Below are 13,151 nucleotides of genomic sequence, written 5' to 3' on the forward strand. Positions count from 1 at the left end.
ATAAAAAGTTTAAAAAATGATGGTTAATGGAGCAAAAAGAAATTAATTGCTTCATTATTTAAAAATGGTGGGAAAATGTTAGGTTAACATTGCATTTATAAAATACTGTCTTTTTCTAATACTGTTTTATTTTTTGATAAATTTTTATTGGTGTACAGTTGCTTTGCAATGTTGTATTCATTTCTGTTGTAGAGCAAAGTGAATCAGTCATACATATACATGTATCCCCTTTTTTTTATTTATGGGAAGCTGCTATATAAGACAGGGGACCCGGTCTTGTGCTCTGTGGCAACTTAGAGGGATGGAATGGGGGTAGGGGGTGGGAGAGAGGCTCGGGAGAAAAGAGATGTAATTATGACCAACTCAAGCAATCAGACGGCAGAAATCAACACAACATCATAAAGCAATTATCCTCCAAATAAATAAATACAAATGCCTTTTAAAGTTATGCTGTAGGTTTATTTTAACATTTTGCTTCACACAACTCTAATTTGCCATACAAGACCTGCACCTATATACATAACCACTTGCCCTTTAAAAACCCACAAAAACACAGAGTTGTTCTGCTCCATGTGGATTCTACTTGAGATGCTCAAGTCACAGTCTTGGGAGTGGTCCTCAGGAGAAACTGCATGCCAGGAAATAAGTCAGCAAGGCTCCTAAGGCATCTCTTCCATCGGGGAGTGTACAGACTTGGGCGAGCTTGTTCCCAATGAGAGTTAAAAGGCACAGAAAGTTGTTGAGCGACGAAAGAATGCATTTTGCCAAAATATTTGATATATACTTGGCTTTGTCTGCCAAGTATATAAGAGACACAAATGTGGTGTGAAGCAGGTCAACACAAATGGGACTAAGAGAGACCTACTAAATGTAGCATCCCTATGGACTGAGAAAAATGTGTGTACACAGAAATACATATATACGCATACATGCATGTGTGTCCCTTCAACTATGAGAACTGTATTTGAAAGTGGCTTTGGGTGAATATGGTGCTGTGTAAAAGTTGGAATAGTAACAGGATTTTTCTAGAGCACACAGGAATGAAGAGGGGAGACAAGGCATAGCAGGTTTACGAGTAAAGTATGAGGTTGACGAGCAATCAGTAATTTGGTAGAGATGTCACTTATAAGAAGAGGGATATGGAGGACTACTTACAGAAAAAGTCCTTAGGGCTAGAGACGCATGGTTTAGCCACTGAGTTGTATCTGACTCCTTCGACCCTGTGGATTGTAGCACTCCAGGCTCCTCTGTTCATGGGATTTTCCAGGCAACAATACAGGAGTGCATTGCCATTTCCTCCTCCAGGGGATCGTCCCAACCCAGGGATCAAACCAGTGTCTCCTGCATCGCAGGCGGATTCTTTGCCAGCTGAGCCACCAGGGAAGGCCCATGAGGCATGGTCAATGGCAAAGATGCAAACTCAGAACTACAGGGAGAGCGGAGGCACGGATGAAACATCACGGTAATGAAGATACAAAGGTGGTGTGAGGAGAAAATAGCACCTCAGCCCCCAGCCGCCTCCAGGGGCCACAGGGCGTCCTGCAGCAGGTGTGACAACCTGGGGACCAGCCTCCTCTTTGGTCTCCACCAGCTTTGACCTTAAGCACTCAAATCAGTCTTCTTGGGGGGGGAAGAGTCTCACAAATGGATTTTTACTCTATCCATTTCATCACTGATAAGAGATGTTAAGGACAAAATTTTCCTGACACAGGGAGCCACCTCATGGGGGTATCCTGGTAAACAAAGAAGGTACATTAAAGGATCCAGAGCTCAGCAAGCTGGCCCAACAATAAGGCAGAGTGGTGGGAAGAAAAACAGCCGGGTTACCCAGTGGATTAGCAGGGACCTATTTCTGAAGACGTTCTGCAGGTAGGCAGGAGGCAAGACTGCACCTTAACCAGAACTGGTCCCTAGCATCTATTCTCATTTTAGCCAAGACCACATCCCACAAGAAAGCAGAGAACGGGCTGGAGAAGAAGCCCTGCCCTGATGGCAGTGGCCGTAGCTGTAAGGACTCTCGACGGGAACTGGACTGGCAATCAAGGCCAGGCAGAAGGGAGTCTATGTTCTAGTGATCTCTGACACGTGACTCACTGTGTTAGACTGTCATTTCTGTCATCTTCTTTAGTTCTCACCACACTTTGATGAGGGTAAATTTATAATCCTTATTTAAGTGATGAAGAAGCTGAAGTTCAGAGAGAGTAGGTATTTCATTCTAAAGCATAGAGTGATGCCAAAATATGGATCCAGAAACGTCTGACTCCAAAATGTATGCTGCTTTCAACACACCTGCTGGGTTCCCTGAAGGGTTTCCAAATGAGTTTATTAATTCTCCACTCGATGCATCTTATGTTTTGACAAAACAACAAAGAACTAGAAAATATCTGATGTTTAAAACTTAAGCAACACATTTTGAAATAACAATTAAATCAGAAAATGTTTTTAAATTATAAGGAAAAGAGACATAGCAAAAATTTTAAGAGCTTCAGCAAAGACAGCACTCAGAAGAAAAATTATAGTACTAAAATGAACATATAAGAAAAGAAAATGTACAACAAACTCAGTGATCTAAACTTCCATCTTAAGAAGCTGAATAAGGAAATGCAAAGAAATTAGAATCTCTCTATCTCTAATAATAGAGAGAAAAGTAAAACCTAAATAAGTAGAATGACAAAATCAACAAGGTTAATTGTTGGTTCTTTAACAGTAGTAAAAATGAGCATTCCCAAAGCAAGACCAATCAAGTAAAATTTAAGTGAGATGCAAACTGTCAGCATCAAGAACAAATAAATACATTTTAACTGACTCCTACACAAGTAAGACACCAAGATGAGGAAAAGCAAGGAAGAGGATGAAAAACTTTAACTGTTTTGAAGCCATCCAGAAAAATCACATTTCAGACTCTACTGCATTCAATTTAATCCAACATACATTCATTAGATGAGAGCATAAGGACTATCAATCTAGTTTATCTGCCTAGAAAGGGCAAGCACGTGAAGTTTTGAAACAAAGTTGAGTTCAAATTCATTCTCTACCTTGACCTAAATGTATGACTTTTGGGAAATTATATAAACTTTCTGAACTTATTCTTCTCATTTAACAAATGGAGGATAGTAATATCAACCTCACAGGGCTATTGGAAGGATTAGAGATAAAACCCCAAGCACAGGACTAATTTACATCTTACAGAATGTAACATGACCCATAACCATGGCATCTATACTTTATCTGTAGGAAAGATACAAAAATATATCCTGAGATAAGGTCATCCATTTTGATATGTGATCTTTGCTGAAAAGCCTGGGCATTTATTTTTCTTGACCGGCCAATAGGTTTGGAGAGGTCATTCTTCAACAGAAAGGATGTTACCAACATATTAGCAATATAAAAGAATCATATATTAAAAAAATTAAAAACTATATAAAATTTCCACTCTAACTTTATACAATAATTAATTTTTCTTGACTATTAGATCAAGATAAAAACTATGTCAATAGCATAAGCTATTTTAAGATTCTGGAGGAAAAGCTTCCATCTCTGGTGTTAATTTTACAACGAAAGTTTCCCCCCAAAGTCCCAGCTTTCCACCAGCGTGTCTCCTGAATCGAGTGTGTTGATCTATACTGCCAGGGCTCAACCATGCTGATCGATTCATCTGCAAAATGAATCCTCAGTAACTTCCAAGAAACTGGTCACGGCTATGATGAGAAAGAAAAAAAGGTCAACAGGCAGTACGATACATCTTGGTCAACTCGCCAGTGAAACAAGGCCCTTCATTAACAACAAAAGTATGCAGGGGCCACTTAGCATCCACACAAGTTCCTTCTGCTGCAGTGACAATACCGAGAATGGTCAAGTCTGAGCGTGAATGACTGAAACTACAGCCCAATTTAGCTTCATTTCATGTGCCACGCCATAGAAATAGATAACTGATGCTTGATGATAATGTGTGGAGATGGGAACGAATGTCGGGCTCACACATGTCACAGACAGGTGCTGTGATCCTCGGCTGATGGTCAAGAAACAGCAGAAGCAGCAACCAAAGAGGACAGACCCCATAGTTTCCATTGAGGACTGGTTTTCTCTTCTTCAAGAACTTCCTGAGGACATGTTGGGTCAAAGCATCAGGCAGTAAGAGGTCATAGACTCTCTAGAAGAGGACTGGTTGCCGTCAGCGAGAGGACCCTGATTCTTTGCACAGAGTACCTCCTATAGTATAGGCAGGTGAATGAGTCTGTTTCTTAAAAATCAAATCACAAAGCAACGGAGTTCAGTGGGAGTGGCTGGCACTTAGTGGAGGGGGTTGTCTAGTGGGGGAAAGTGGTTCCTTAAACTGCAGTCAAATCTAATTTTGTTAAATGTGAGTCAAGAAAGAGAGCCTTAGAAGTAGCTAGCAGCATCCCTGGGCTTATAGGAGGGGCCGTCTCAGGCTCATCTCTAGCCCTCTGTCATGACCAGCTGGGCACATTGGCTCTAAGTAGAGTCATCCATCCTCACCTACACTGCGGTCTGGGATCCCCCACATGAACACGCGCGTGTGTGTGTGTGCATGCTCCGTCGTGTCTGACTCTTTGAGACCCCGTGTCTTACAGCCCGCCAGACTCCTCTGTCCAATCTTGTCTGGAATATTCCAGACAAGAATACTGGAGTGGGTTGCCATTTCCTACTCCAGGGGATCTTCCCGACCCAGGGGTCGGACCCTCACCTCTTATGTCTCTTGCACTGGTAAATGGGTTCTTTATCACTAGCACCACCCGGAAAACCCACATGAATACATTCTAGGTGGAAAAAGCATCCTCATCCTCAAGGAAATAATGCTGTGGAAGAGGAGTCTACAGTCGACATCTATATCCACGACATTCACTTTGAGCTCCCCTAGAGACAAGCAAGTTTCTTGCAAAGTGGTCGAACTGTTAGATACAACATTTCCGTACAACAGGGAACTTTAGATACAACAGGGGACCCTGAGGGTCTGGTTATGCTGAATATATCATGACCTCATGGCTGGAGCAAACCAGAAGTGATATGCTGAATATATCATGACCTCATGGCTGGAGCAAACCAGAAGTGATTTCAAATATGGTCCCCAAGTGTAAGGTCACATGAACTGATGCTTGAGTGACAGGTGCTGGCTTCCTAGGTAGGCCACTCCACAAGTCCAGGTGGGAAGGTATACTTAATTATTTTTGCAAGGTGAAGGATGAGTGAGCCCACCCAGAGCCTACAGCTTGGGCCATTCATAAAAAAAAAAAAAAAGTGAATGGTTAACGTAAGGGAAGAGATAAAAGAGTTTTGTGAATGATTCACTTACATTCCTTAATCTTGTCCTGGGTTGTTGTATTCCATTCTCTTACTGCAAAATACCTTTGAGTAACTTAGACTGGTCAGATGTCTGCTATGTCTCCTTTATATTTGTTCCTTTTTTTCTGTTTTCCCACTTAACTGCTATAGAAAGCTTGTGTTATTTTCTGGCAGTTTCCAGAGAGAAGCCAGCCAGCTGATGGGGAATTCAGGTCATCAGAGAGACAAAGGCTTCAGTGAATGTTCCTTGACTCTGTCCTCCTGCCTTTCTGACATGGTTAGTGGGAAAGGGTGGTGACAGGGAAATGATGGGAGGCATTTCAGCTTCGACATTCTTTGAGAAAGTGTTTCTCTCTGCACCTGTTCTCTGGGAACTATCTGTCCCGTATCTATCTGTCACATATGGGAAAATTTCCAAAGATGCTTTTAGCACAGATCTCTGCCTGGAATTAAATACTGACCACACATCTTAAAAGTAGTGAGGGGTCTCGGTTATGATAACAGAGTCACAGGTGATTTTAAAAAATATATGCTTGTGGCTTCCCTTGGTGGTGCAGTGGGTAAGAATCCAGCTGACAATGCAGGGAACATGGGTTCGATCCCGGGTCTGGGAAGATCCCACCTGCTGTGGAGCAAACGAGCCCGCGTGCCACCAACTACTGAGGCCCGCAGGCCCTAGGGCCTGAGAGCCGCGACAGGAGAAGCCACCGCAATGTGAAGCCTGCACACCACGGCTCGAGACAAGCCCACGTGGCCACAAAGACCAGCACGGTCAAAAATAAGCAAATAACCAAAACTTTTGAAAATAAGAAATAAAACAAAAAGCATATGCCTATCTGTAATTTAAACTTTCCTCCAATAAATAGGTGTTATGGGGAAACAGTTTTGAGATTTTACATTTTTTAATTAGAAAATCATAAAGCTTGCTCTTTATGATATGAGACGATGACTGCAGCTGCTGTTCTACCCAAGGGGGCCGATCCTCAAGGGTCAGGGAGGCCAAGCTAGGAAGTCTTAGAAATCATCCAGTCCATCCCAGTGTTACAGATGAGAGGGTGGTGGGCTTTAAGGAGAATTAACGTGGAGGCTTGAAGTCAGGCCTCCTGTCTGTTGTGAGTGTCTGCGTAAAGCCCCGCTGAGCTTATCTGAGTGTTGGTATCTAGAGGACCTAGGCACTCAGGGGAGCTGACCTGGGTGTGAGCTGAGCTATTTGGGTCTGTGCGTAAGCCACCAAGTATTATGCATCTACAACTGAGACCCAGCCAAAGAAACCCCACCTGCAAGATATGCGAAGTCACAAGGCTTTTATAAATCCTTTGCTTTTGGCAAAATGTGCTTCTATACCCCTGAAAGTCAGGAGCTCTGGGTCAGGCCTCTCACATGGGAAAGCAGAAAAGATGCCCTCAAACCTGGGTCACATTTAGAGGCAAATCACTGCTAGAGTCGTGTGGGGAAGGACGAGGAACAGGGCAGGGGAGTGGACATCAGAAGGCCACTGGCTGGAAACGGCTTCCGGGCTAAGCTGGGAGAAGGACTGAGTTTGCTGAAGGTCACCACCCAGACTGCCGTCACGGCCCAAGGGAAGAGCATCTGCACGTGGCGGGAGAGTGTCAGTTACCTGAGATTATCCCTGCAGATAAATCTGACACTCCTTTGATTTAGGATGGACTCCAGTTCCTTTATAGAGGGGCCAGAGCATGAGTCGCTGGAGGAAAAAGGAAGAAAGTGTTAAAATAACAAGAGCTCACGCGCATTTCCTTGGAGTTGCTTGGTGTCTTCCAGGAGGCGGGCCTGGGGCAGGGCCCTCGGATGAAGACATGACGTGGAGGGAGCTTCAGAGAGCTCACTGGTCCACAGCAGAGTCAAAGGTGTGAACTAGGTAGAGACCCACCACGGAGACACAATTAAGAGACTGTGGAGTGAGTGAAAGTTGCTCAGTCGTGTCTGACTCTTTGCAACCCCATGGACTGTACAGTCCATGGAATTCTCCAGGCCAGAATACTGGAGCGGGTAGCCTGTCCCTTCTCCAGCGGATCTTCCTGACCCAGGAATTGAACCAGGGCCTCCTGCTGAGCAGATTCTTTACCAACTGAGCTATGTTGGGATGGGGTAAAGGTAGAGTAAGGCTCCATTCATTTCCTGAGCCAGTCTTTTCTCAGCGCATTCATCCCTGTGACTGTGGAGTCGTTCATGGACTGATTCCTGAAATAAGCCTGAGAACATACAGGAGTACAAAGTAGTAACACATACCTGGGAGGTTTTCCAGGGTCATGTACCAGCCAAGCCTTTAGTGTAACCATTTGCCTCAAGTTAGGGGCTTCCACTCGTCCAAATATGCTAAGATAGAAGAGACACAGAGCATTGTTCACCTCAAACTGAATTGTTGGAGCAAACACAGCCCCTGTGAAAAGTCATCGGGCGGGTGTCACTGGTTAGAACCTACCGTTTGGAAGTGACCCATGATTTGCATCAGAATCAGCCACCTTTACTTATTCAGCATGACCCCAAATAAGGAAGATTCTCAGAATAAGGGTCTTCATCTGTACACTGATGCTGATTCTTTACACACTTGCTATTCCAAAAAGATACAATTATCTTACACTCCTTAGACCAAGGTAAGGAGCTCATTAGAATCACAGAATCTCTGCCCAACACCACCTGCTGAATCTGAGCCAGCAGCCCAACAATTCCTAGGTGATCCCCACGCACAGTGAGTTTGAGAAGCATGTCGCTGAAAGACCCCTATGTCCTGTTCTGACCCCAGCCCTAAGCTCTCCCCATTAGGCACCACCACTCCTGTTACAAGTACTTGGGCCCCTAATACCAGATTACAAAATTCTGGAATGTTCACACTTGCACCCAAAAGCCCGCGAGGTTGGGGTCAGAAGAAGACAAGAGGACAAAGGCTTCCTGGAGGACTCAAACATTAACAGAGGCAAGGGGGGCTTCTCCGGTGGTCCAGTGGTTAAGAATCCGCTTGCAGTGCAGGGAATGTGGGTTCAAACCTTGGCTGGGGAACTAAGATCCCGCATACCATGCGGGCAACTGCAACTAAGACAGGATGTAGCCAAATAAACATTTTTAAGAAAAGAAAGAGGAAAGCAGGAAAATTCATTTGAGGGGCACTTGGAGTCCCCGGTGGTGGCGCTTTAGTCACTCAGTCGTGTCCAACTCTTGCGACCCCATGGCCTGTAGCCTACCAGGCTCCTCTGCCCACGGAGAAGAATATACTGGAGTGGGTTGCCATTTCCTTCTCCAGGGGATCTTCCCAACTCAGGGATCAAACTCACATCTCCTGCATTGGCAGGCAGATTCTTTACTGCTCCGCCACTGCTCAGAAGCCCCTGGGGCACATTAATATATGTTCCCTCATCTCAATCAGCCTTATCCAGGGAAAGGTTGGAGAAGAAAGACCAAGGTAAGCAATGTGGTAGAACCTGTAAGTGCAGAAGGGGGTCAGCGAAGGAAAGCCGGGGTGAGACCAGGGTCAGTGGTGTGGGCGAAATGAGATACTCAACCAGCACTTTCTCTGTGTGGCAAGTGGCTCAGCATTTTTCATACACCCTCCCATCCATCTTCACATCACCAGCACCTCCTCAGGTACACAGAGACTAGTGGGGCCCTGCTAAGGTCACCCAGGTAAGATGTCATGACCTCTGGAGTCCCCGCTTTTAACCGTGACAATAAACTGCTGACACTGCCTGCAAAAGATGGAATGCAGGTCAAAGGCGTGGCAGAGTCCCGCTGGTCTCAGCAGCAGATTCACTGGGATCCATACTGTCCAGGGAGGAGACAGGAGTCTCGGGCAGATGTTCGTGAGGAGCAGACGAGACAGGCAGAAGGAAGGAGGGGACAGGCCCTGTGGGGAAACAGGGTGAGCAAAGGGAAATGGGCAGGATGGAGTGTCAGGAGAGAGACAGCGGGCATGCTCAGGCAGCCAGTTGTGCCCAACTCTTTCTGGCCCCGTGGACTGCAGCCCGCCAGACTCCTCCGTCCATGGGGATTCTCCAGGCAAGAACACTGGAGTGGGTGGCCGTGCCCTCTTCCAGGGGATCTTCCCGCCCCAGGGACTGAACCTAGGCCTCCTGTGTCTCCTGCATTGGCGGGCAGATTCCTCACCACTGATCCACCTGGGAAGCCCTACAGGAGAGCGAGCAGGCCTCAACAAGCTAAGAGGAAGAGTCGGACCCCGAGCAAGGACCTCGGGGAATTTTAAACCGGAGAAACTGGACACAAGTGTTGACTTAGACAAAAATCTCACCATAGAATACATTTTACCTTTCTCAGCCCACATCTTCAGTCTTGAAGTTCGACATGAAAAGCATATTCTTCTAAAGGCAAAAGAGCCAGGAGGAGACTGTGTTAACCCTAACCCACAGGAAGCAAAGAAATAAGTACCTCATTTTATCAAAGGCGTTCTCGATGGATCCATTGAGCACCACCTGGACTGTACCACAGACATTTTCTGCAAACTTAAAAACAGAAACACCATTCCTCAGCATGCAAACTTCGCTGTCAGTCCCCAGCAGGTCCATCCCCACAGCTCTTAACATCAGCTGGTGAAAGAGGAACCGCCCGTAGGGTTCTACCTCAGACAGCGAGGTCTAAGGAACGTTTACCCCAAATTACTGGAGGGCATATGCTTCCCTCCAGAGTTCTGGAAGCCATTGTGCCAATCTGTGTCTGAACAATGAAGTTCAGCTTCATCGCTGCTAAGCTGGCGGTTCGGAAGGCAGAAGTCGGGATGAGTAAGAACAGCATCATTGCCGGAGAAGGACGGTAACATTGCTTTCCTAACACCACGCACTGTAGACGCCACACATCTCATTCAGTGGGAGCAGACCCTTCAGCCATAAGAAACAAAGAAAGACAAAAGAAAATGCCAAGGGAAAGGAAACTGTGACAGATGGTGGCCCTGAAGCCTGCACCAGCATAATGAGGAGCGGAGAATGAACGAATGAGTGGATATTTTTGAGCATGGGGTTTTAGTTCTTCATGCAACAAAGATTCAGCTGGAATCTTCGCTAGACACTGGGGAAAATAAGATGAACAAAAATATGCAAGCTAGGGAGGGGAGAATGGATACCTGTATATGTATGGCTGAGTCCCTTCACTATTCACCTGAAACTCTCACAACAGTGTTGTTAATTGGATAAATGCTAATACAAAATAAAAACACTATGCAATCTACTATTTCTTCCAGGAGGCCCACCCAGACCCCTGGGGCTATCTCTGCATCCGCTTCTCACATTATCCAGCTCTAGGGCGTTGTGATGATGAGTTTAACGTGGGTTTAGCCCCTGGGACTGAGAGCTGTGGGCCTGGCCGTCCCACCCACCTCCACAGCGCTGGAGCCTTGCAGCCAGGGCACTGTGAGTGGGCGCCCAAGGAAAGTCCATGGATGGAGGAGAGGGAAGGACAGCCAGATGTCCAAATACCCTGTGATGGAGAGCAGGAAGAACCAGCAAAGGCGGAACAGAGGAGGACAAACACCAAGTCCTAAAGCACGAATAGGATTTTGCCTGGTAGGGGTTGAGGCAAGTGCACAGAGGCCAGGACAGAGCTCCTGTGGTGGTCCAGGGGTTAGTGATCTGCCTGCCAATGCAGGGGACACAGGTTCGATCCCTGGTCTGGGAAGATCCCACATGCTGCAGAACAATGAAACCCATGCACCACAACGTCGGAAGCCTGTGCGGCCAGAGTCTGTGCTCCCCAACAAGAGAAGCCACACCAGTGGGAAGTCCTTGCTCTGCAACTAGAGAAAGCCCGGGCGCAGCAATGAAGACCCAGTGCAGGCAAAAATAGATAAATAAATAAATAAAAGTATTTTAAAAGTAAGCACAAAAGCAGCTTAGAATGAGGCCAGAAATACATAGATAGAGGGGAAGATGGTATTTCCCAGGCTAAATCCTGGATCTGGAGTCAGACACCTTGGGATAAACACCCACATTTGCCACCTGCTGCACCTCTTTAGTGGAATGCTGATTTACCTGCACCTCCAACGGGAATGACACTCCAGGTACCTGCTTCACAGAGCTCTTGTGAGGATGCCTGATTTTAATCCATGTAAAACTCTGAGGACTACCCCGAGCACACAGTAAATGGTCTGCAAGTGTAGATTATTAAGACTGTTCCAGGATTCTAAGATTGGCCAATACCTGGATCAGAGGATCCAACCAAGCCAGAGGCGCCTGGCAGCCAAAGCTCCAAAAAAAGGCAGAAGCAGGGAATCTTCATCCAGAGCCCGAGACCTTCCATGAATGGCCACAGATTACATGTGAAAATCTTTTGGCACGTGCTTACGAACATTTTTCTCAGGAAAGAACCTTTGTTTCTAAAAGGATCTGGGATGCTCCCTTCTTCAAGTGAATTAAAACCAACCACTGACAGGATGACCTCCTAAGCTCTTTGGCCTCCAAATTCTAGAATTTCATTTGTGGTACTTACCCTTTTGCTTGTTTTTCTTCATAAAGTGAATTATTTTATTTTAATATTTTTAATGGGAGGATAACTGCTTTACAGTGTTCGGTAGGTTTCATACCATACAACAATATGCCAGTGTCAGTGAAGTTGTTCGGTCGTGTCCGACTCTTTGCGATCCCAGGGACTATAGCCTACCAGGCTCCTCTATCCATAGAATTTTCCAGGCAAGACTACTGGAGTGGGTTGCCATTTCCTTCTCCAGGGGATCTTCCCAGCCCGGGGATTGAACTCAGGTCTCCCGCATTGCAGGCAGACACTTTAACATCTGAGCCACCAGGGAAGCCCAAACAACATGAACCAGCCGTAAATACACACATATCCCCTCCCCCTAGAGACTCCTTCCCATCCCGCCCCATCCCACCCCGGTTCTTACCCTTTCGGACAGCGCTTCCCAGAATACAGAAAAATAGTTGGTTCTGCAGTCTTTCTTCCAGTCTGGGCAAGACTGATAGTTCAAATCTAAAAGACATGGTTTGCAGAAAAGTACTTAAAGTGGGCAAGAAAAGGCGTAATTCATCTCTGTTCTCTGTGGGCTGTCGGATCTCAGTGGAGTCACTTTCCTCAGCATCACTGCCAAGACAGAGGACGGAGAACGGACGCCTCTCGGCCCAATTTAACTAAGTGTCCCCTGAACCCCTTCCAAGTCCTCAGCTTACCCTCCATGCCCCAGACAGGAATACGTGACCAGCTTTGAGCCATCATTCTGGAAAACTTCAGCAAAGGCTCATCTGACAGAGACAAGCCCCCACTAGTATTTCCAGTTCCGGGAAGAATCTGACATCATTTCCTCCCTCACCACTTTCATCCCCACACCCTTAGACTCAGATACCCTCAGAGTCTTCCTACACACACCGCATCCAGACAGGCTCAGCTGTCAGCGGGGAACCACGGACCTAAGGCAGGAACACGCACTTTCTGCACTACTTCTGCCAAGGATACCTGCCTTAGCACACCAACCGCTTTTCACTGAGGTATAGCAGAGTATGAGCTGGTTAGACAGCATGACTGACTCGATGGACATGAATTTGAGCCATCTCTGGGAGACAGTGCAGGACAGGGAAGCCTGGTATGCTGCAGTATATTGGGTCTCCAAGAGCTGGACATGACTTAGCAACTGAACAGCTGCAACAACAAATAACTGACAAATAAAATTCTAAAATACCTAAAGGGTACAATGTAATGATTTGATATGCATACATATTGTGGAAAGATTCTCCCCCACTAGGTTAATTAGTGCATCCATCACCTCATATTCTTGCTTTTTTTTTTTTTTTAATGAGAACTTTGAAGTCCTTATGGTGAAAGCTGAGTGCAGAAGAATTGATGCTTTTGAACTGTGGTGTTGGAGAAGACTCTTTGAGAGTCCC

The 13,151-nt window shown here is 46.0% G+C and overlaps 1 protein-coding gene across 2 annotated transcripts in view; it reads right to left on the reverse strand.

Moving 5' to 3' along the window:
* Positions 1-437: 437 nt before the first annotated feature.
* The window catches only part of CD38 (CD38 molecule), a 52,812-nt gene continuing 40,098 nt past the window's right edge, over positions 438-13,151 (reverse strand). The window contains exons 4-8 of one of the 2 annotated variants that reach the window (XM_020879836.2): positions 12,158-12,243; positions 9,700-9,773; positions 7,552-7,638; positions 6,920-7,006; positions 438-3,698 (exon numbers count right to left, since the gene is read on the reverse strand). In XM_020879836.2, the coding sequence (XP_020735495.2) occupies positions 3,671-3,698; positions 6,920-7,006; positions 7,552-7,638; positions 9,700-9,773; positions 12,158-12,243 (362 nt within the window). In that variant the 3' untranslated portion in view covers positions 438-3,670. The other variant, XM_070458096.1, reaches the window with a different exon arrangement.

Source organism: Odocoileus virginianus, chromosome 29, assembly GCF_023699985.2.
Source record: "Odocoileus virginianus isolate 20LAN1187 ecotype Illinois chromosome 29, Ovbor_1.2, whole genome shotgun sequence".
NCBI lineage: Eukaryota > Metazoa > Chordata > Mammalia > Artiodactyla > Cervidae > Odocoileus > Odocoileus virginianus.